Source organism: Columba livia, chromosome 7, assembly GCF_036013475.1.
Source record: "Columba livia isolate bColLiv1 breed racing homer chromosome 7, bColLiv1.pat.W.v2, whole genome shotgun sequence".
NCBI lineage: Eukaryota > Metazoa > Chordata > Aves > Columbiformes > Columbidae > Columba > Columba livia.
In genome coordinates this window covers 24,354,180-24,376,857 of record NC_088608.1, presented here as the reverse complement: position 1 = coordinate 24,376,857, position 22,678 = coordinate 24,354,180, and the positions used below count along the sequence as shown (strand labels likewise).

Sequence of the window (22,678 nt, the reverse complement as noted above, 5' to 3'; positions counted from 1 at the left end):
TTTTGCAAATTTATTTGAATTATGAAAAACTGTGAGAGTACAGCAGTAGTAACCAGTGAACTGGAAATGCTTTGAAGAACAAGCATGAAATACAGCAGCAAGAGCAGTAAAGAGCATCTGGTAATAAAACACATTAGGTGGAGGGAGAATTTAGGAGGCAGGGGGAGGCTTGTAGCAGTTGTAAAGGCAGCAAAAGGGAAGTGCCAGTGAGATGGAAGCTGGACCTGCCCTAGGTACGGGAGGGCCAGAAGAGTGATGATCAATCTCCAAGAATCAGAAAGCACAGCTGCTGTCAGGAACGACATCAGGTAACTGTTCTGAGTAGGAAACCAACATCCTTTCTCTTTCACAAATAATGACCACACAACAAGACATTATTTACTTACTTTGAGTCTTCCTTAGGACTGAATTACTTAGAATACTTCTGGCCAAGAACTCTTGTACTTAAATAGCCTAAAATTACTTGTGTGAGGACCAAGGATTGCAACAGTTTCCTGATCATGTAAAATTGCAGTAAGCAAAATGAAAACTGACTCTGAACAATTGTAGAACAATCTGACAATAGTGATAGGGCAGTGAGATGGTGGCTGAAAGTCTATGTCAATAACTGCAAAATAATGTAAACAGTAATGAAAATAACCCTAACTAAACATACATAATAATGGGCTCTAAATAAGCCTTTATCATTTGGAGTAATTGTGAATAGTCTTCTGCAAACATGAGCTTGCTACTCAGCAGTAGTCCAAAAGGCAAACAACGTTAGAAATTACTCCAACAGCACCTGAGAACAAAGCAGAGGAGCTCATTACACCCCTGTGTAAATCTCTTGTGCACTCGAGTGCTGTGTACAGTTCCGGTTCCTTCATATGAAAATTCAGAACTAGGAAATGCATGTAGGCAGCTAAAAGAATACACACAGAGGTATGGGAATACATCTCAGGTAATAATTTCTAGCTGGAGAACAGACTGAGAAAGGCTTGTCTTCTAATCTGTAAAATCCCGAACGATACATAGGAGTCCAACAGGAAATGAACACGTGCTATTTTCCATCACACAAGACTCACTAAATGATCGGGTAGCGGGTTTAAAACAACTGAGAAGAACTTTTCCATACAAAGTGTTATTAAATCGGATGGCTTGCTGCTGTACAGCACAATGGAGCTGAAGAGACAGATGTTTTTAAGCAGGGATTATACAAATGATAGCTGTAGCTGTTAAGCACAATAATCTTCTTTGCAGTTCCTGCTTGAAAGGTGCCTGCCCATTGCCTGCTGAAAGTTTCCCAAGAAAGCACACTCTTTATTTGCCCTGTTTCAATGATCTCCCCAGGCATCGGTTTCCAGCTACTGTGGTGGAGAGCAGGATACCAGATTAAATGGAAATTTACACTGGTCCTGTACAGCCACATGGTTTCTTTTCTTTCTGCTCAGTTAGCTGCCAGAAACCAAGGACCAGCAGCATCCCCAGGTATGAGAGCATACTCCTGCTCATCTTCCCTGGGACTAAAAAAATCAGACTCTCAGTTCACCATCTTCCCCTTTTGTGTGATTTTCCATGTCCCTGAAAATAATTTGGAAAAACTGTTTTTCTCTTCAATATTTGCTCTTCAGTTTCAGTAGCAATAATCCATATGCACTAGTCTACTCAGTACACAGAGAAATCCTGAAGCCTAATAACTTAAGATACTCGTAAAAGATAACAAAAATATTTTCCATATTCCTAGATCATCACAGGAAAAAAAAAAAAAAATCTAAACCATTCTTGGGTCATCCTGAAGGAGAAAGGGATAATGATGTAGTCTCACTGAAGAAACTGGAAAGGGAAGTAGAACCACCCAGAGATGCTTTAAAACTCAAATGACAGGTAAACGTCTTGCATAGATAATCACAATTTATAAGAACTCTGTTAAGAATATCCCTATTAAATACAACAAACTAGAAATACGAAAAGCAAATCTGAAATGCAGTTTGGCAGAACTCCAAGAATCCCTGAAGACAAACATATGATAAATCAGCTGGAGTGGTTAAATCTCATATAAACAAAATCTGCATGGTTGCTACTCTATATAGCCATTTATCTTCACTCAAATATAAAGGAGTTTGTTTCATACTTGATTTGGGCAATAGATTGTAGTCCTATGCATTCTGGTGAAGATGAGGCCATATGATTTCTTTACTGTGTAGAGTGCAAAACCAAAGCATTATAAACACTTCAAGCTATAGATTTCAAACAGCAACAAGAAAGAAATCCCTGGTTCAAAGGGTTGTTACTACAACCCTTAGAACCCTGGTGGCTATTACCAGCACTCTAGTTTCTACTCTAGACTAAGTTATTTAAAACTTCAATATTTACAAAACTTTCCTCTCAATACCTCCACCCTAGAATAGCTTTAAAAAGGGTCACAGAGGTACAGGTTCCTCTGCACTCTCCAAGAACTGCTTAATTTACTTTTCCAAAGCCGCAGAGATTACCCAGTTTCAAATGGTTTCAGATTACCTCCAGGATAAAATTCCAATAATAATGTTATATATGGACATTGAGACCCGCTTCACATCCTTGTTCTTTAAACAGGCAAAGTAAAAACCTACTGTGATACCTCTGTATGAATAACCTGTGTCCAAAATTCTGGCAATAATTTTAAGTAGCTAAGTTGGTACGTTGTCACAGAGAAGAAAGGCAGCAAATGTTAATGTCCCCCAGCATTATTATAATAGAAGTGAACTCCAAATAGACATGAACTCTGTCAACTTGATTAAAAGTTAAAAACATCAGTGGGTCAAGACATACAGTACACATTTTCTCATGCCATTACCTTTGATTTTGTGTTTGTAAGAGTTTTGATCTCCACATACCTGAATATTCTCTGTTAACATTGTCATATATTTCTCAAAATAACATCTGAAAAAGTTACTCATTAGCACTTTCTGAAGACAGAACTCAGTCAGAAGAGTTGGAAGAATTCCCAGAGTATCTTCTGTACTCCCATGCTCAAGATTTGTAAACAATTTCTCTAAATATAGAGCAGGGTCTGGTCAGCAGTTAACTCCTCAGTGTTAGTAAGATCCTGCAGATATTGCATATTAACATTGTATTTGAACACTTTGTGTTTGGTGAAGCCCCACTTTCCCAGGCCCAACAGTTTTCAGATTTCCAAGAAAACAAAACAAAATAATTAAGGTTTGGGAACAGGCAGATGCATAGTGCTAAAGTAGATTAAATAAAAATATTTAATTAATCTGACAGCGCCATGGATAGTTCAAAACAACAGCCCCACCACCTATGAGATACAAGGATAGCGCAGTACTGAAGTGTCATTTTCAAGCTGTGATTTACAATGTTTACAAAGCACCAAGGCCATAAAGGCCAACATCGCTCCAAGCAGCTCCTTCTTAAACCTTCCTTTAAAGCATTTATAACCAAGCAGAGCGAGCAGCTGAACCGCAGTTTGCGTTACGTTCAGCTGTGCACTTCCCTTTGCTCTCGCACCCAGACCCCCCGACGTGGAGCTGCCTTTTCCTCTGCACAGCCTCGGCCACCAGAGCTGCCCGGCACCACCTGGAGCTTTCCGAGTGTGACACAGCACCAGGCTGGCTGCAGGAGCCTGACCCTCCTGTCACCCCAGCTTCTGCTGCCGGCCTGTCCCTGCCAAAGGCAGAGGCTGCAGAGGAGCGACCCGGTGTGAATTTGTGCTGGAAGTTGCTCACCAAAGGGAAGGCGGCTGCAGCTGACGTGGGCACAGGGAGGAGGAACAGAACCACCACACAGCAGAGGGATGAGGAGGAAATTACCCACACACTTCTGAATGACATATCTTGCTTGAAAAGTAATCCGGGTGCCATAATATTCATTGTGTGTATATAAAATGTATATGGTGCATGATAATCACAGGATTTCAAAATAAAGGAGAAATAAGACACAAAAGAGTGAAGTTACTTTAGACTGACATAAGACTGCAGTTCATTCATGATAGACATACATCCAAAAGATTCCAAATCCCTACACCTAACTTAATCTTAAAGCATTTGGCATCCAGAGCACCACAGTTCTCCCCATCTTTTCTATCTTAAGATATGAATAATTCGGATTATCCTGCTTTTCCCAACATCTGAATTGACTTTCCCTCAGGACTCCTCCCCCCATGCCTTATCTCTTACACTGTTTCCTATTGTTGTCTCAAAATCAAAACTCCTTATTGTTTTCCTTTTTTTTTTTTCCTCCTTCAGTTTGTCTTTTTCAGCTGGTTCTCTTCCTAGTTCCTGCTATTATCTCAATCTTTTACAAAGAAATGGTACAAAAAGATTTTCTGTATGTGATGTTTCCAGGTGTCTCACAGAAAATTTTCATACTGAGCACAATAATTTTAAAAGTATTCTGCTAATTCTGCTTTTGCAAAATCACAAAAAGCCTCTGGAACAGGAAGAAGAAAAACAGAAATAAGCATATTTTTCTTTGCACAAGTAGATAATTTGTAGTTCAAAAATAAGAGGCTATGAAGAAATCAACGATTTAAAAAAAAAATCAAAGAAAATACGCAAGTTAAACTAGGATTCTGACATCTCTTACTTGTAAATTAATTACTTTTAAACAGTATTTTAAATGTTGTCTTTGACATGGAGAATTCTCTCAAGGTGTATCAATCTGTTAAAAAAAAAAAAAATCCACACTGTCTTGTTTAAGAAATCCTGTATTCAGGTTGATTCCCTTAGGAGTGGGTTATGATTTTCAAAAGCAGCATCCATGTGGAGTTGCAGCCCCCAGCTGCACACCCAGGGGTCCAGGGAGCTCTGCTGGAACAGGGGGTTGCCTCCTAGCACCACAGGCTCTGGCATCACCCTTTGTTCCTTTGCTAGAGTGACCGTAAGTGAACGCTGCATCAGGAACTCTTACCTTCATTTATAATTTCTTCTCCGGTTTATTGTGGACTAAATGTAACAGTTCAAATCTGATATTTTGTGAAAAACTTGAGCAGAATCTTTCACAAAGTTTTAAGTCAATGTTTAACAAAGAGAGAAAATTTAGAAAAATGTTACAGTAAGAATATTAAGCGAGTAGTTTTCCTGAACTGGAACTGTGCACATACTTGCAGGCTAGTTTAACCTTCAACAGCTTCCACTTAAATATGATTATTCCTTTATCTGTCTCTCACTTACTGCTACAGTAATTGAAAGAACGGGAATACCTAGCACTGTAGACATTAGACAATATCACTGTAGACAGAGCAGAAATAACATGACAGAGTGCCCTGGGTCAGAAAATGGACTATTAACAGGAAGAAAAAGAAAGGATGCAAAGGAAATCCAGTTCCTCTGCGGAGAGCAAACCTGGGCTCTGCCCCCACTTGAGGCACTCCAGTAGTGGTTTGTACCACCAAAGAAAACAGCCTCAAGTAGGACCCCCAAGACCAGTGAAGGGAACTAATTGCATTCATGAGCCACAGATCACGTTTGGAATGTACAGCCCTCTTGAGAATGGTCTTTTTTTCACTTAATGATCAGAAATAACCAAATGAAGACATTCGGGCAACATAAGCAAATTAGTATCTTTCTCCAGTTAGACAGAAAAAAGGCTCCTCTGCTCACCAACTGGTTATAATTCAAATGGATAAAATAGTTTCTACTGGATATCATTTAGCATAATGTATGAAATCTGTATTGTCTCATTTTCAAAGGATACAAAAGCCCCACTAAATGCCAAGAGAAACTATGGCTGAGGAACACAGCTGAAATCCAAGTCACTTGCAGATAAGCATGCGAAATTCTACTCACCAACATGAAAGCATAATTACTGCAAAACAACGCACAAAAAACCCTACACAGTTTTAGCCGATTCACTAACCGCCAGCAAAAGGAATACATGTGACAGGTTTTTTTCAGCACAGGAACCTAATGTTTATGCTCACAGAAGATAGAGCTTTTTCTTACCAATGAAATGACCTAGAAGAACAGCACACCAGCTACTTATAAGTAGTGCTCTATAACAATAGCACAACAGCTATGTAACAATAGATTCAACAATGACTACAAATACTGACTGCTTGCAGAGTTGCCTCTTAATGTATCTCAGAGTCTTAGTACTGGAAAAGAGGGAACTGGTTTCCTCTGAGTACCAGCCCAACTTTCTGCAGTCTGAGACCTGACCGAACAAGCAGGCAGAAAAGCTCTGCAGCCCAACATACAGAGCACCGATTTCCCATACCCAGGGGAGTGCAGTGGCCCACTATTCCCACAGACATGCAGTAACAGAAACAGGGCTGACAACAATTAGAAAACAGCACTGATCTACTTCGTAACATTACTTCAAGATGTAAATGGTACCTTTTAACCCTCTGTGTGTGTTGAATGCTCCCTTATGTAGCTGTTAAGATCATTCTAACAGATGATTCTTCTTTCCCCATCTTGGATGGCTAAGCTCAGACACAAGTCACTTCATTTTTGAGTATTTACACGTGTGGGGATGTTATGTCACCTGAACACACAGCCAGCCAGTTTCAGCAACACATTACACTGGGAATCTTGACACAGGAAAGACTTATCAAAAAGGCAGATTCAAACATATAAATTAGGTTTTCTTTTCTCAACTGACTACACAGAGATTTTCAGCATTCCACCTGTCATCTAAAGAATACACACACCATTATCCTATACTTTAAAGCACTCTTTTGAGCAAAGACAAAGACAGTTAAGATCTGCACATAGACTTAAAAGATGCTTGGACTGGCACAGTATCTCAGCTCTTGTAGGCTGTATTTAACTTACTCCTAGGATGTAAGATGCACAACATCACACACACTCAGCAGCATGTGTCAGACCTGCTACACAAGCACCACATCTGTGTCACATTTGCACAGTAGAACTGATGCTTACTAATTTACCAGATGTTTTTAAATACATGATGCATAAGAAACATTATGTATCCTGCATGTAGATACTTGGCTAATTGCATTAATTTGATACTCGGTGAAGACACATAATATTACAAGATGGCTAATGTAGGTTTGATTTCTAGCAGGATTTTAAGACAGCTGACTGTAAAGCACCAAATGGTGAAGTTTTAAGCAAGCCTATCTTCCAGTTAAAAAGACTGTATTGAAAGCTCTGCTCTTCTGTTCCCTCCTCTTCCCACCCCAAACCCCAAGCAGGGGCATTGCTTTTATGGGTAGATGTCTTTTGCTGTGGTAAAACAATAGAGACAAATTAAAGAGGGTTGCACCAACAGCTTTCAGCTACTTACAACTGGAAGTATTTCCCAATACGTTCTCACTTCCCTCTTCTTTTTGAAAAAGAAACAGACAAACCAAGAAAAGGAGGCCATCTGTCGTAGATAAAAACATAGCTTAAATTAATAAAGAGACTGAAGACAAAACCACTAATCAGAAGGGACTGTACTTGTGCACATTCACTATTGAGATGGGAAAGTCAGGGGCTCAGAGCAACACAAAGGAGGCTGCAAGGGAGGTTTCAGATAAGAAGTAGTTCCTGGAAAAAAAATAAGGGGCTGGAGAAGCAGAAGGCGAAGATTGTGGCAGGGGGGACGATCCTGGAGCTCACTGAGCTGTATAGAAACAAACACCAAAGGCTGCCCAGGGGCACTGGGACCCCAGACTGGTGACTGCGAGCAGCTGCACAGCACAAATGCAGCTTTCTCCTCAGCCCCCCCTTACAGCAGCAAACTCCTCGCTGGGAAGGCAGTCTGAGGCTATGTGGAAGGGGAGAAAAGTAGGTAAAGGGCGGTTCTTAAATAAACCCCGCTATCCAGATCCACCATGGGCTGTCATTCACTGTCTCCCCTGTGACACAATCCCTCTTATCAATGTAAACAACTCTCCCATCCTATTAGAATTGTCTGCACTGGCCATGTCTACTCTGAAACCCAGTGCACTATCCCACACCTGGTAACTAAGGGAGCCAGACCTGCTTTCTCACCGGTTTTCCTGTGGGCTGGGGACTCTTTGGGAGGAAACCTTTCTGAAGGAGCTCAGAGCCAGAGGAAGTTCCAGGGCGCTCCATGTCAACGATGAGGGGAGCAGGACTGGAGATGTTGGGAAGCAGGATGCATCCAAGAGCATCTAGTATGCATACAACTAGAATTTATCAATTTTATCTGTATAAATTATTTTAATAACCAGGATATTTTCAATTCAACAAGCAGTATTCAGAAATACACAGAAAAGCACTCAGCATTTGAAAATTCTCCGTGCAAATACTTATGGAAACTATCTTCATTTATGCTTCATCAATACTGTAATTATCTTCATCCTGCTGAAATGTTCAAATGTCCAGTTCTTACTCAAACAACATATGCATTGAAAGCTTCTTTAAAAAAACCCAAAAAACAAACAAACAAAAACCAAAACAAAAAAAAGAAAAACACAACAACAACAAAACAAAACCAAAACCAAACAACAAAACCCCAAACAATACAATATCCCTAAACTCCATACTTTCCCCACAGCTACAACCAAAAGATGTCAGGATAAGAAAGCATAAATGTGAACAGCTCTGGTAGTCTGATCCACAGTTAAATGTCCTTTTCACTAAACAGCATACAAAGCATAATGAATACTTTTGGCCCAAACCAACAAAATATTTAAGCACTTGAATAATTTTCTTGATTACAGCTACTTTCTAAAAACTAGCTTAAAACTGACAGGTTTGCTAGCAGTTTTTGAAATAGTTATTTCATTTTCTTTGAATTTACTGCTGTATTTATGTTTTCAATGCAATTTGGATCATAAGAAATGTCTCCTGTTTCAACAGTTATAATCTGAATCATCATCAATTAACCAGCCAAGCTACAAAATGCTGACTCCTTTATTTCCACCATCATTGTAATTTCCATCTTAGAGGAGGAATTTAGCTAAACACAAGAGATACATTTCTGTCATAAAAGGCTATAAACTACTACAAGAACAACCACCAGTTTAAAACTTTCAACGCTTAGACAATTTTGAGAACTTCACGTCTGCATTTTCAAAACCAGGAAGTACTATATATAGAGAGAGAAAGAGAGAGAGAGAGAAAGAGAAGATCAACTAAGTAACAATTAAAACAAAAGCTGTCACTGTCCACGGGAACCATGTCTAGTCACGTTTTCAGTCAGTCAGTCAGTCGAGGGTCATGTCATTATTTAGTTTCTGTAGAAAAAACACAAGTACAAAAATAGTATCAAAAAGCAACATACCTATTTTTATTTTAAAATATGCATATTTTAAAATATAATTGTTACAACAGCATATAAGGCTTTTAGTACACTTAAAAGAATATTAATAAATTTCATATATGCTTATCTAGCTTTTAAAGTATCCTTTCTTCTGAGCAGTGTGCGAAAGCCAGCTATTTTTCTGAAGTGTACAGTTTATACAAGATAGAGTTAATTTTTTTACTTATTTATACTTCAACTATGACACAACTCCTTGTTTTAAAACATTTTTGCATAGAAATAAATAATTATAAATAGACATGTTAAACATCAGAATTTTAGTAAAGTTTTAACTAAAAAAGGAATGCAAATCGAATCAGTGATGCAGAACTTTTTCAGGACAAGCATAATACAAGACAATAACCAAGTATTTCATGACAGAATGTTTTTCAACTTAGTAAGTAACTAAATAATTATTTAGAAGCAACACCAAACATTTCCAGAGGGGGGGGTTAAAACCAATCAGTGATGATTATTAAGAGCCACAGAATCCAGCCTTAGATATCTGTGTTTTGCATTTCTAATATAGTGCTAGTTACAAGCTCTGCTTCCTAAGGACTGCTTGAAAGCTTCATGAAAAATGTTTGGGATGGTTGGTTGGTTTATTTTGGTGGTTTATTCTGTTTGTTTGTGGGTTTGCTTGCGTTTTTTGGGGGGTGGTATTTAAATACAATTACTAGGTTGCAATGAAGGAATTAATCGGAATTCCACAATACATTCTTCTGAAAGACACCAAATTATTTTCTTTCTCTCCTGTTTCCAAGTGATATAATTTACACAACAGGCAACAGACAAATGCAGAAAGGTTCTCAGGAAATACGGAAGGCAATGAAAAAACCTGAGAATAGAGCACAAGCTGATGAACACCAAGAACATTAAAATGGTTCCTGCTTTTAGCAACTGCCTAGAGACACCATGGTTGCCTTCTCAAGCCTGCACTGACTCAAAGCAAGTCAGTTTAAAGTGATTATTTCAAGCAGTAATACTTAGCATAAGAGGTGAGAACCTCACCCCCCCAAAAAAAACCCTTATGTTAGAACTTGAAGTAGTTAAGAGAATCTTATTAGTCTGTATTTCCATCATTTCTCTGATACGTTTAACTACTCATATAAACAAGGAGAGCCAGAGCCTGCAAAATTCATTAGATGTATTAGTTTAGATTATTAATACATACGTACTCAAATTCTCCTGATAAACAAAGGTGGTTATAAGATAAACTGTTCTTATGATCAGAAGTTTACATTTCAAGAGTCTTATCAGTAGCACATTACCCTACGGCATTTTAACAAAACAATTTAGTAAATTATATTTTAAAATACTTACAGAATAAAAATATTATTGGAGAAAACTCCAAAAAGTCATAAGAAATGCATCAAAATCATAAACATTATATTTAAATTTAGTTCAATTGACTAATTCAATTTATTTTCATACAGATTCTATTGAATTCACACATCTTATCATGGATTTTAATCAGAGAATCTTGTAAAGAAAAGTCTGTTGCAGAAATCTAAACACTTTGTTACAGATAAAAGGCAAGCAATACAACAGGACTTCAGAAAGGATTTCATATTTTTTAAGAGGTAATGACTTTCTGAAGGATAAATCATCCTTCTAATTTTGGATGCATATTGTACCCACACTTTTCTCCTAAGAAGTAGTTAGAATAGACTTGGTATTATGTTACGCTTTACATCATAGTTTTTCCTGTAGTGACCAAGAGGCTGGCCTTTCATTATTGGAAATAAAACTCACATTAAAAACAACAACAACAAAAAACCTTTGTACAAAGATAAGAGTACAAGTTACTTAAAGTTGCATTCACCAGAACAACTGATTAAAAAAAGTTTCAAATGAGTTTTAGCTACAATTCAATACAGAAAAAGAATGCTAAAAATATTTTTATTTTTAAAGCAAGTTGCACATAAAGACTAAGGCCACCTTTAGGAACCGCTGCTTATCAAAAGAACAACATGAAAGTCCTTTGGACAAAAGGAGGAAAAGAACACTGTGGGCAGAATCTTTTTTTTATCTTTGCAACTCCCAGGTCACAAAGAGCATCTACACATATAAAGGTACAAAGAGTGAAGCTTAGAAGCAAAATATTGATGTGAAGAGCATCAGGATTTCATGTGATGTTTTCTGAACGAGATAATGCAAAATTGCATGTCCCCGATGAACATAATATGGCTACTGAAATTATTTGGAAGCTACAGTAATATTTGGGAGTTATTCTGTAGAAAACAGGGCTTAGCTTTTTCTCCCCCAACTATATTTCACGTTTGGCAATAGCCCTAACGATTAAAAAACACAAAACCATAATTTGAGTCAAACCAATGTTTTAAAAGAACATGTGAATTTTGGTCTCTGAAGTCTATAAAACCTCTCTAGAAGCTCAGCCAGCTTTCAGTGCCATCAGCACCAACTAATAAATTTTCAAACTAATTATCTTAAACATACACCTCAATCCCACCATAACAGGCTCCACAACATTTTTACTAATACACATTTCAGCTACAGCCAATTTCTGAGAACCCAGATGAACCAAATATCCAAAAGCTTTGGTTTCACCTGACAACCTTCCCTGTGCTTCCCATACCCATTTTTATTTATTCCTTCCCTCCTCTGCCCTTGAAGGACTAAACTCTGCATCTTTATCCAACACCAGTGTGAGGGATGGTGTTTTTAATGAAAGAAAGACACACAGAGGCTGATCTCAGTTCTATTGTTTATTTGTACATACTCTCTTCAATGTTAACTCTTACGTACATAAAGTGAACATTTCTATGAATGTCCAGACTGATGTTAATCAACTGGTTCATATTTGTTCAAAAATTATAAAAAATAGATTTGTACTAAAATAAAGTGTACATATGCATATATAAGCATACACACCCCCCATAAATACACAGATATGTATACAAATATATAACAAATCAAATTTCAAGTTGTTAGCTAAAAATAGATTTAAAAGTTTATCATTACATGTTGATATCTAACTTCAAAATACTCCGCCTGTCGCTATTTCAAGTAGTTGAACTCCAGTTTAAGTAACAGCACAGACTGGGTACTCACCCGCTCAGTAAGTTCTCTGACGTTTGTTGGATTCTTCTGTCAGCGAGTCTGCCAGCCTGACTTTTAGCCTGACACCATTTACAATCTTGCCGTGTAATGCAGTTATGGCATCGCTGGCACTTGCTCTATCTGCAAATTTTGCATAGGCCACATTTTTTCCAGCCACAAGATAAACTTTTATCAAGTTTCCAAAACGACTGGGGAGGGAAAAAAAAAATAGTTTACAGGTTTTGCCGTAACATAGATACCAAATCATATATACTTCAGATTGGATAATAGGTAACTGCAAAAACTGTATTCTCATATGTATGCTATACTTTCTTGTGCTGCCCTCTTCCAGAATTCCCAATTTTCATATTTCCTTTTCTAGAATTCCAGGCAGGAATAGAAGTAAACCAGAAGTTTGTAGGCAATGTTTTCTATGGAATATCACAACATAACCACAAGCACCAGTGATTTATCTCATTTAAAAGAATATGTAAAACCAAACAATACCATAGTCCCCAAACAGTAAGTGGCATTTAAAAAAAACCCACAAAAAACAACAACAAAAAGCCACAAAAACAAACAAACAAACAAACAAAAACAAACCCACAACACACACACACAAAACAACAACAAATGAACCATAAAGAACATACACACACATAAACCAGCAGATAATTCAGAGGCTAAACTTTAATGAACTTGTTCAGTTATGACTCATCTTCAAAAAGGTCTCACTGAAATGACTCAAAGCAAGAGCTGAAGCTTGAGGGAAACCCCCAGATTTCCAGTCCTCAGGAGATTCCCACAGTTCCTTAAAAACTGTTTTTAAAAAATAAAGTCCACTTGGTCCATACTGAAGTCCTGTAAGTGTCAAGACTAGCATGCATAGTCTTTTTCTTCTCCAGCATCTGATTAAGAAAATCCAGTGTATCAAATAAGTAGTTTTCCACACAGATGCATATTGTTTCTTTCGCCTCCCAGTGCTTTGAAAATACTTCGGCTTTCCAATGATGTATCGCAAATGTCAGCTATTACAAGAAGGAAATGTCTTTTTCTTCATGAGTATACTAAAAATAAATAATACAAAATACTGGAAAACTGAGGAACTACAGATTTGTTTTAAAGATGGCAAAAATAGTTTCTCAAATCTTTGCTCCTCATAGGGACATAGTGTGAAAGGACAACTGAAACAGAGCCAATAAGATGCAAACCATCAAAATGTCTCAGGACATACCAGAAAAAAAGCCTCCCTATACTTACTTCCTTAAGTTACTGTGGAAATTTATCAAAATACTTAAATTCCTTAAATAAATGTGTAAGAATGCCAAATAAATTAGGCTATAAGACCAGGAAGTACTACATTTATTTGCTAATAAAACATTTATGAGACTAGACATCGTACTTCAAATTACATTAACCAATAATAAAGCTGCTGTACTGATGCCACTGCATTTATATTTCAAGGCGAGTTTCATTACACATTTGTTTGAAAAACCAACTGGTACCTTTGATCACTTATTGATCACTGTACAAGGTCTTTTCCGGAGTTTTCATGATTTTTTTTTTTTTCCCAGCATTTATTTTAAATATTTAACAGTTATTTTTTTTTGTTAGAGTCCATATTTGTAAATGGAGTCTTACCAGAACACATCCTCCAATACATTTACAGGTAAAGGATGAGGATGAAAAAGTACGAAAAGCCTTTCCTTCACGGAAGTGTCAGGTGGAACTTTTTTTTTGATTGGTGGAAGTACGGCATCTGTCTGGGGCTGAAGTAACTGTGGGCCAGAAGCTCCTCCAAACACCTGCTGAAATAGGAAAAAAAATGCAAGTATAAATTAATTTGGGGGGGGGGAAGAGTCATTTTATCTATTTCATGGTTTTTGTTCCCATCACAGGACAGAAACAGGCTCTACCAGTTCACATATTAAGTTGTTTACTTCGGTTATTTCATTAAATGGGACAATAAATTCAAGTAATGTCAGGCAACTTTACAGGGAATAAAACTGTACAAACGAACCAGAGGTACATCTTAAAAATGTAGCACCTAAAGCAGTTACAGAAGGAAGCGAGCAGTGTTCTTTATTGACATTTCTGAAGTTTCTTACAACAATTCAGAAGAATATTAACAGTATCCATGATATTAACTTACAGGAGGTGTCCTATACTGCTGAACAACTGCATTGCTGTTCCGCAACACTGATGACACCTGTGCCGTTACCAGCTGCGTTGCCATTTTTCTGATAAGGCTGCAAGCAGAAATTATAATAAACCATTTTTAAAAAAGAGCCAAGCTACAGTAACCTTAAATTCAGCAAGAGAAAATAAGTTTTAATGCACATCTAAAAGTATCCCTGGAAATCTGTAAACTCATGTAGATAACAAAAAGCACATCGGGCTTTCATGACACTCCAGACATGACCTATGCTTGCCAGCTGCAATTGGCTTAAAACACTCATACATTTCTACATATAAAAAATACAAACATCTTTGGTTTTTTTAATACTCTAGGAGAAAAAAAAAAAATAAATTAAACACCGACTTTACAGAGCCCACTACATTTTGTGAAAGGTACCTAAAAGGCAGAAGGGACAGAAAAATGTCACCTGTTTCAATAAAGAACACAGAAATAAAATTCAGAAGTCAGAATATGACCACATAATGTTTACTTCCCGCTCTCATTTTCAGTAATTTTCTTTGATCTGCTGTGGAATAAGAAAAAGCAATTGCACTTTTTGCATAGATTCTCAGTGCACGTTGTAGAACCACAAAATAGCAGGAATTATTGAAGAATGAAGGAAATTGTTTGCAAGAAGGATGGCTGCAATTAATTTTTTAGTTCAGATCAGGCATGGATTGCTGAAGCAAATCTCCCCATTGTTTCTCCTCAATATCCTCACCGATATCCCAGAACAGGTTTGACATGAACTAGATTCCTTCAGGAAGAAAACTAGGTCAAAATATTCACTGCAGGAAAACACCCAGGCTGCTCCAACTTGCAATGGGCATTGAAATCACAGGAACAGACCAGAGATCGTCTAAGTAAAACCTGATCATCCCCATATGGTGGGGATACCAGATGCTGAGCACTCGGTTTTACTCTACATACCTGCTTCACAAGGCTACTATTTGCAGTACTACAAACACAACCAAGAGATCAAGCAGATCAATCTGGTTTTAATACAAAAACCTCATCAAAAAACACATTCCAGCCTTGCTACATATTACAAGAGACATTCACAACAGTTCTTGCCAACTCCAAGATTTTCCAATATATCTGAAGAATATACATTTTAATCTTACCTTTACAAAAGACTAGCAAGTTTCAAAAAGCTAATTCTAAACCATTCAAAAAACAAAAAACAACCACCAAACCACCTACATTTCAGAAAATACTATGAGTATGAAATAAGATCACAGTGACATTGCTGTTACTCGTGTTAAAAACATTTATTTATTTTAAACTTTGCTCTCCAGAACACAACTTAAATCTTGCTATCTCTATGTACTGGTACTTACTCTGAGCTATCATTCCCATCTTCTAGGAAAGTTACAGTTAATCGATTTCCAGGAGGATACTCAAAACCATGTAGTTTATACTTGGCATATATAGCTGATGCAGCAGTACTGTACTGAATCACAGCGTAACCTACAAACACAGTGCACACAGTTTCAGCATGATGCAGGTAAATCCAAAGAACAAACTACTCTCATTTAAAGCAATATAATTAAACTGCACATTTGTCAGGCATGATACAAAATTCTTAAGTCTTTTACCACAGATATATGACTTAATGGCAACATTAGTATGATTTGTGAAGAAAGCTTCAGTGGAATTAACTAGTGACAGATCAACTATATTTATGCTATCTTGAAAAGCTGATAATAAAGCCACACAAGTAAAAACATTTCTTCCCTAACCCTGATTTAGAAACAAAAATATACAGTTTCACTTTAAAATGCAATTATCCCACCAATAGTGAATCTCAAGTACTAAAGTTTAATTTTAGCTCTCTGAATCATTTCCATTTCAAGCTTCTTGAAGAAGAGAGCTCCTCCACATTTTTCCTCAACAATATCAAAACAAGCCTGAAACAAAAAAAAAAAATCTTTCCAATACAAAACATTATTTGTTTTGGAATGATCTATTTGCATTTACTTATGTCAGTTTCTACACACAGACACAACTTATTTCAAGATGAAAACTCAGAAGACCTGTTCAGAGAACATCAAAACTAGACGCCTAATAATTTTCAAACTTCTTTTATTCTGACCAAAGCTACTAACTTAATTTGACGAAAGAACAGTTCTCATGGTTTTGATTCTGTCCTCAAGATTCTATTATCTGAAAACAAAGGTATTTAAGGCCACCTGTAAACAGGGGTTCAAACAAAACTGAATTCTTGAGTTTATGCAGTGATAGCAGCAGCCATTGACACACAAAACATTAATTCTTTCCGACAAGTGTACCGTTATTTTGCAATACAAATGAACTGAAGTACAATTAAGATGCATTCCCTTCACAAAATCAAAAATTTTGCACCTTTACTTACCACTATTTGTATGAGGATCGCGCTGAACATCACAATACTCCAGTCCTGGGACTAGATCAAAGAGGGCGAACAGCTGCTCTTGGATAAAGGGAAGCCGCGATAACACTGACAGACGTTTGGAGACTGACTCTTGAATTCTGCTCTCGTTTTTTTCAAAACTACAAAACTCTGGCTGCCCACCTCAATAATCAACATTAAAATGAATAATTTGAATCATCACACTAGCATGCCTTCATTTCATACATAATTTTCATTCAACTTTTAAAAGCAATCTAGGTCAACCATATACTAAAGGTAACATATTTATATCACCAATCCAAGTCACAAAATAATGGGCCAACTAGAGCAAAGCAAGCCATAAAAATATTGAAACAAAATACCCGACTTGTTTCTAACTCCAACACCCAATCTACTCTTTTACTACTTAAGCATTGATGTAAGCCTCTGTTAGCTTCCCTTTTACCAAACTACATTCTTACTTTGTGACCATATTCATGGCTACAAATCATTTTTAGTATAAAAAGCTGTGACTTACAAAACTGAAGCGTATTTCCTCTAATGTCTTGCCTCATGTTATTACAGTAATAATCATGTTCGAAAGACTCTGATGACTTATTTTTAGGTTCAGCCAAAATGGCCCTGAAGCCTGAAAGAAATAACCACACATATTATAACACCTCAACACATGTGAATTACCTGACTGGATCTGCATTCTTCAAGTACTGTATTTAAAAGCATATTCTTCAGAAAACTCAGTAAGTGCTGGCTTCAGGAAAATAACTAATCTGTAACTGAAGTCTGTCATAATAACTGTACGAAGGTTCCACACAGAACTACTCCTAGTCACAAACCAGACACTGCTACTTGCTGTGAGGGGGACGGAGCACAGGCTGCCCAGGGAGGCTGTGGAGTCTCCATCCTTGGAGATATTCAAAAGCCACCTGGGCACGGTTCTGGGCAACTCTGGTAACCCTGCTTGAGCAGGGAGGCCAGGCAGAATGACCACCAGAGGTGACCTTCCAACCTCAGCCATTCGGCGATACTCAGCAGGATTCAGAGATACTCCAGAGGCAAACACCTGAACTTACACGCTGTAACAACAGTTTATGTATGTTTTGTACTGGTCTAGATTTTGCTTTTATGAAAGAATTAGGTATTACCCTCATGATATCCAAATAACTTCATTTTATCTTCACAGCAGAAAAGAAATAAATTTTAACTGCTAAGTAATCTCAGACTTGTATTCCTGTGCAACAATTGTCACAAATATCATTTTTGTAGAACCACTTATGATAGATATGATGTAGAATACATGTATTACATGTATTACATGTATTAATGGGAGGGGGAAAAAGCACATGTGTAACCACAACAGAATCTCCATGGATTATTAGATATGTTTTCACATATAAATTCATTTTATATCAAATATATGACTAAAAACGCACATTCCCAGGGATACAGTACAATGAGGTTTTCCTGTGTTTGAAGCCTACATTACAGACCAATAATAACACATGAAAGAAAACTCTATATCCATTTCAAAACTCTTTTCACTGATTTTACTTGCAGGTTGGTCCTGCAAGAATATAATCAGGTGATTGTTCTCAATTAATGTTAATAATACTGGTTTTTATTTGCAATATAACTTTGTCTCAAGATGTGTTTACATCATAAATAATTTACCTGCAAACAAAACTAAAAATTAAAAGTACATCAACAATAATACACAATTATTGTGAAAAATTTGAAATAATTCAGTCAGATTCTTACTTCGGTCACACTCTTCAATTGCTCGGGCAGCTTGCGATGGTTTTAAATACCTCACGTAGCCCAAACCTTTACTTTCTCCAGTAGTCTTGTTTTTAATAATGCTGCAATATTCAATGTCTCCATACATCTAGAACAATTAAAAAGGGTATTAATTTACAATATTTGAAATGCATTAAAGTTCCACGCGTTAAACCCTTCCAGAAAAACTAAAGAAGAAAAAGCCAATTTCAAATAACAATGAAGCAACAACAAATCAGTACCTTAAATTTCTCTCGCAGATCTTCCTCCGTATAGGTTTTTGGTATCATAACAAAGATTCGCGTAAGCTCCTCATCTTCAACGTCTCGGTGGCTTCCAGAAGCTCTTGACTGTGCGATAAATACCTAATGAAACAATCACAAAAACATTAATTACTGGAGAAAGGGTCTTAACTGTTTTTAAAAACAAAACAAAACATTTCTGATCACAGATGCATCTATAACAAGAGACCTACAAATACAATACACCTCAAATGGTTTCTCAAACAGGACAGGGGCCAGCAGAAGTTCTCACTGGAGGTAATGAAGAACTGTCAGGAATTACAAATCCTGATTCAGCAGCACTGTCAATGTCGCAGGTGGCATAAGAGGTAGCAACAAATGCAATACTGCAACAGGCCTAGTATAGCCGTAGCAACAAAAAATAAGCAAGCAAACAGAAAAGCCCAGCAGCTTAATGAAACCTTGCTGCCGCAGGTCACTGCTCAGCTGGGCTAAGGTCTGCACATCTAGTGCTCTACGAAGGATCACAACCTCGCATATGTAAGTGTTAAAATCTTTTTTTATTACTGAAACAGATTTCTTCTCAGAAGTGCACCACAGAAGACAACCACACACACACGCAAAACAAACAAATGAACAAACAAACAAAACGAATCAGAAAAACCCAAGCAATTAAGAGAAACACAAACAACCTTTAAAGTAAGCCTCTGACACAAAAGTAGTAACTGATTCCGCAAAGCTCTTAAATTATTTTTCTAACGGCCATGCAGGGGAGTAAGAAATACAGCTCTGATCTCTTGGCTTCTAATGGCAAGTTCTTCAGAAAAGGTTTTACTGACTCAATTGCTTTTTCAAATGAAACACATGGAACCTTTTTTCACTGTTCAAAGTGATTGATATCTTCTCAGTACTTGAGGAATACAAAAACAACTGAAAAGGTTGAAAACTAACAGTGAGAAAAAAATAATTTGAAAAGAACTTGTGCACAAAATACAAATCCAATATAAAATATTATTGAAAGCCAGCTCTATTTATCCATGTGGATCTTGTTTACAACACTCAAAACCTGCTGTCTTAGAATATTTCAGAGATGCCATCAAGTTTAAAAAAAACCACACACACACACAAAAAAAACCACCACCACCGCCCCCCCCCCCCCCAAAAAAAAACCAAAAAACCAAACAAATCCACACAACAGAAAACACAACAAACCCCAAACCAAACACTAACGAAGGAAAAGCTAGTTTCCAGGTTCTACGTTTTCCACAGGCCTGTTACAGCTTATCCCACGCGTGGGAACGTCAGGCAAAGGCGGGACGAGCCCGCACGCCCGCAACCGAACCGCCCCGCTCTGACCCAACAAGTGGCATCAGCAGCCGTATGTGCGGCGAGGAGGCCCCGAGGAGCGGGCCTGGGCTCCCCGCGGCGGCTCGCCGCCAAGCGAGGCCGCCGGCTCGCTTCGGGCTTTCAGGGGCTGCTCCCGGCGGGGCTCCGCCACCGGCCGTCCCGCAGCCCGGCCCCGCCGAAGGGCTCCCCGCTGCCCCCGCGTAGGTCAGCGCTCCCTAAAAGCGACAAGGTCCGGGCGCGGCGGGCGAGGCCTGCCGCCCTCCACGGCCGCCATGCTGGGAAGGGAGCGGGGCCGCCACCCGGCGGCCGTACCTTGATGGGCTTGGTGTCGGGGGCCAGGCTGCGGCCGTGCATCTCCTCCATGGCCTTGCAGGCCTGCGAGCTGCGGGCGAACTTGATGAAGGCGATGCCGCGGGACTCATTGGTGCGCTTGTCACGCAGCAGCCAGATGTTCTGGATGTCCCCGAAGGGCGAGAAGCGCTCCCGGATCAGTGCCTCCCCGGTGTCCTTGCCCAGCACCACGAAGATGCGGCTGTTGGGCGGCTCATCCAGGCACTCAGCCGACAAACGGAAACCACTGCTCTCCTCCATAGTGAGGCCGCGGGGGACCACTGGCTTTTCTCGGAGGCCGGCGGGGAACGATCGCAACCCTCCTTCCGCCGGGGAAACGACGTATCCTCCGCCTCTTCCGCCGCGCCCCGCCCGCCTCTCTGCCCCTAATCTGGGCCGAGGCTTCGCTGGCTGTGGGAGGTTAGGAGGGTTTTGTGGCCTGCTCCACGCCGGACTTCAGCGGCTGGCCTGCGGATGGGGCAGCGTGGCTTTTGGCTGGGCTGTGCGGTGTGACCTGGAGGGCTGGTACCCAGGAGAGGCGCCCCCGGGCTCCCCGCCGCCCTTGGCAGTGCCCGGCCAGGAGCCGTGTCGCAGGCACCGAACGGGCGGAGCTTCCGGAGGCCGGCGGGGCCAAAGCCCGCCCGGGCAGGGACACCTGCAGCCGGCTGTCCTGGGCCATGACCAACAGCTTTTGAATGTCTCCGGGGAGGGAGATAGCACAACATCTCTAGACAACCTGTGTCAGTGCTCGGTCACCCTCACAATGAAAAAGTGTTTCCTGACGTTCAGACAGAACGTCCTGTGTTTCAGTTTGTGCCTATTGCCTCTGGTCCTGTCCCTGGGCACCACTGAGAAGAGTCTATATCTGTCTTCTTCCTTCCCTCCCTTCAGCTGTTTATATGTACTGATAACATCGATGCTGAGCCTTCTCTGAGCTAAACAGTCCCAGCTTTATAAGTCTTTCCTAATGGAAAAGATGCTGCAGTTCCTTAGTCATCTTAGCAGCCCTTCACTGCCCTCTCTCCAGTGTACTGTGCGGAGTACAATACTCCAGGTGTGGCCTCACCAGTCCTGAGCAGAGGGAAAGGGTCACCTCCCTTGTCCTACTGGTGACACTCCCAATGTAGCCAAGGATACCAGCAGCTTTCTTTGCCACAAAGGCATGTTGCTGGCTCATATTCAACTTGGTGTCCACCATGATGCCCAAGTTCTTTCTGCAAAGCCACTTTCAGCTGGTCAGACCCCAGCAGGTACTGGTGCATGGGCTTGTTCCCAGGTGCAGGACTTTGCACTTCCCATTCTTGAACTTCTTGATGCTCCTGTCAGAACATTCTCCAGCCTGTTGGGTCTTTATTCAGAAATGTTCTCAGTGCCATACAGTTGAAAGAGGTGGAAAGCACAAACAGGACCAAATCTTTGGGGTATATGTGGCAGCAGAACAGGACAGGCTGCAGGATTTTCTTACTCGGAGGCAAACAAGAACAAAAATAAAACTTAACAGGTGACATGGATGAGGTGCAGTGTTGGAAGGAAAAAAAAAAACCTTTTTCTTTAGAGGTACAATAGAAAGCCTTACGCACAAGGAGTTACTCTCGCAACTGTTTACTTTGCATTACTGCAGATGAATCTAAAGTATAGTTTCAGAAACAAAAATACTCAGTCCCTATATTAAAAAGAAACGTTACCAACATTTAGCACATCAGGTCAGAAGGTATATAGCTTCCCCAGAACTTTGTAGTATCAGTGGGCAGATTTTCGCTTCTGTTTCTTAAGAGCGCTTTTAGATTTGTTTGCTGGTCACTACCCTCTACTGGCATCATGGTGTGCTGCAGTTGTCTTGCTCGGAACACTTGACTAAACACCATCACCTACATGTAAGCTATGACTTATCTTGTAGTTTTCAGTCACTCTTGAAAAGCAATGGAAATAAATAAAAATATAAATAAATAAATAAAAATTGAAAGTAATTCTGTGTGGATTTCATTGTTTTTATTTCTATTATTTGTATATAAATTATATTATTTGATTCAAGCTATTAATTACAAATACAGTCCTTTTTTTCTGGTTACTAAGGTGCTTTAGAATTGACTGGCTTTATTTTTGTGTGATTTCTAGGAAATGTTTTGTGATTTTGACTTTACACTGGGACTTCCT

General features: G+C 39.1%; 1 protein-coding gene across 3 annotated transcripts; it reads right to left on the bottom strand.

The window, feature by feature from the left end:
* Positions 1–8,094: 8,094 nt before the first annotated feature.
* On the bottom strand, positions 8,095–21,162 carry RBM45 (RNA binding motif protein 45). 3 transcript variants are annotated; one of them, XM_065069793.1, is made up of 10 exons: positions 20,507–21,162; positions 18,848–18,970; positions 18,588–18,714; positions 17,350–17,460; positions 16,815–16,994; positions 15,781–15,910; positions 14,414–14,510; positions 13,903–14,069; positions 12,274–12,470; positions 8,095–9,133 (listed from the first exon to the last, which is right to left on the bottom strand). In XM_065069793.1, exons 1-9 carry the CDS (start codon positions 20,783–20,785, stop codon positions 12,278–12,280), a joined length of 1,407 nt encoding a protein of 468 aa, XP_064925865.1. In that variant the 5' UTR covers positions 20,786–21,162; the 3' UTR covers positions 8,095–9,133; positions 12,274–12,277. The 3 variants fall into 3 exon arrangements, with proteins under 3 accessions (XP_064925865.1, XP_064925867.1, XP_064925868.1); XM_065069795.1 differs by having other exon boundaries at positions 13,903–14,066; positions 20,507–21,132; XM_065069796.1 differs by lacking the exon at positions 8,095–9,133 and having other exon boundaries at positions 11,915–13,328; positions 20,507–21,116.
* Between the last annotated feature and the right edge of the window lie 1,516 nt (positions 21,163–22,678).

Excerpts from the sequence above, each read along its gene's own strand:
- RBM45 (XM_065069793.1), bottom strand. The coding sequence starts at position 20,785 with ATGGAGGAGAGCAGTGGTTTCCGTTTGTCGGCTGAGTGCCTGGATGAG. Across the intron at positions 18,971-20,506 it reads CCGACACCAAGCCCATCAAG|GTATTTATCGCACAGTCAAG; the intron begins GTACGGCCGCCG and ends TTGTTTCATTAG. Across the intron at positions 18,715-18,847 it reads ATCTGCGAGAGAAATTTAAG|ATGTATGGAGACATTGAATA; the intron begins GTACTGATTTGT and ends TAATTGTTCTAG.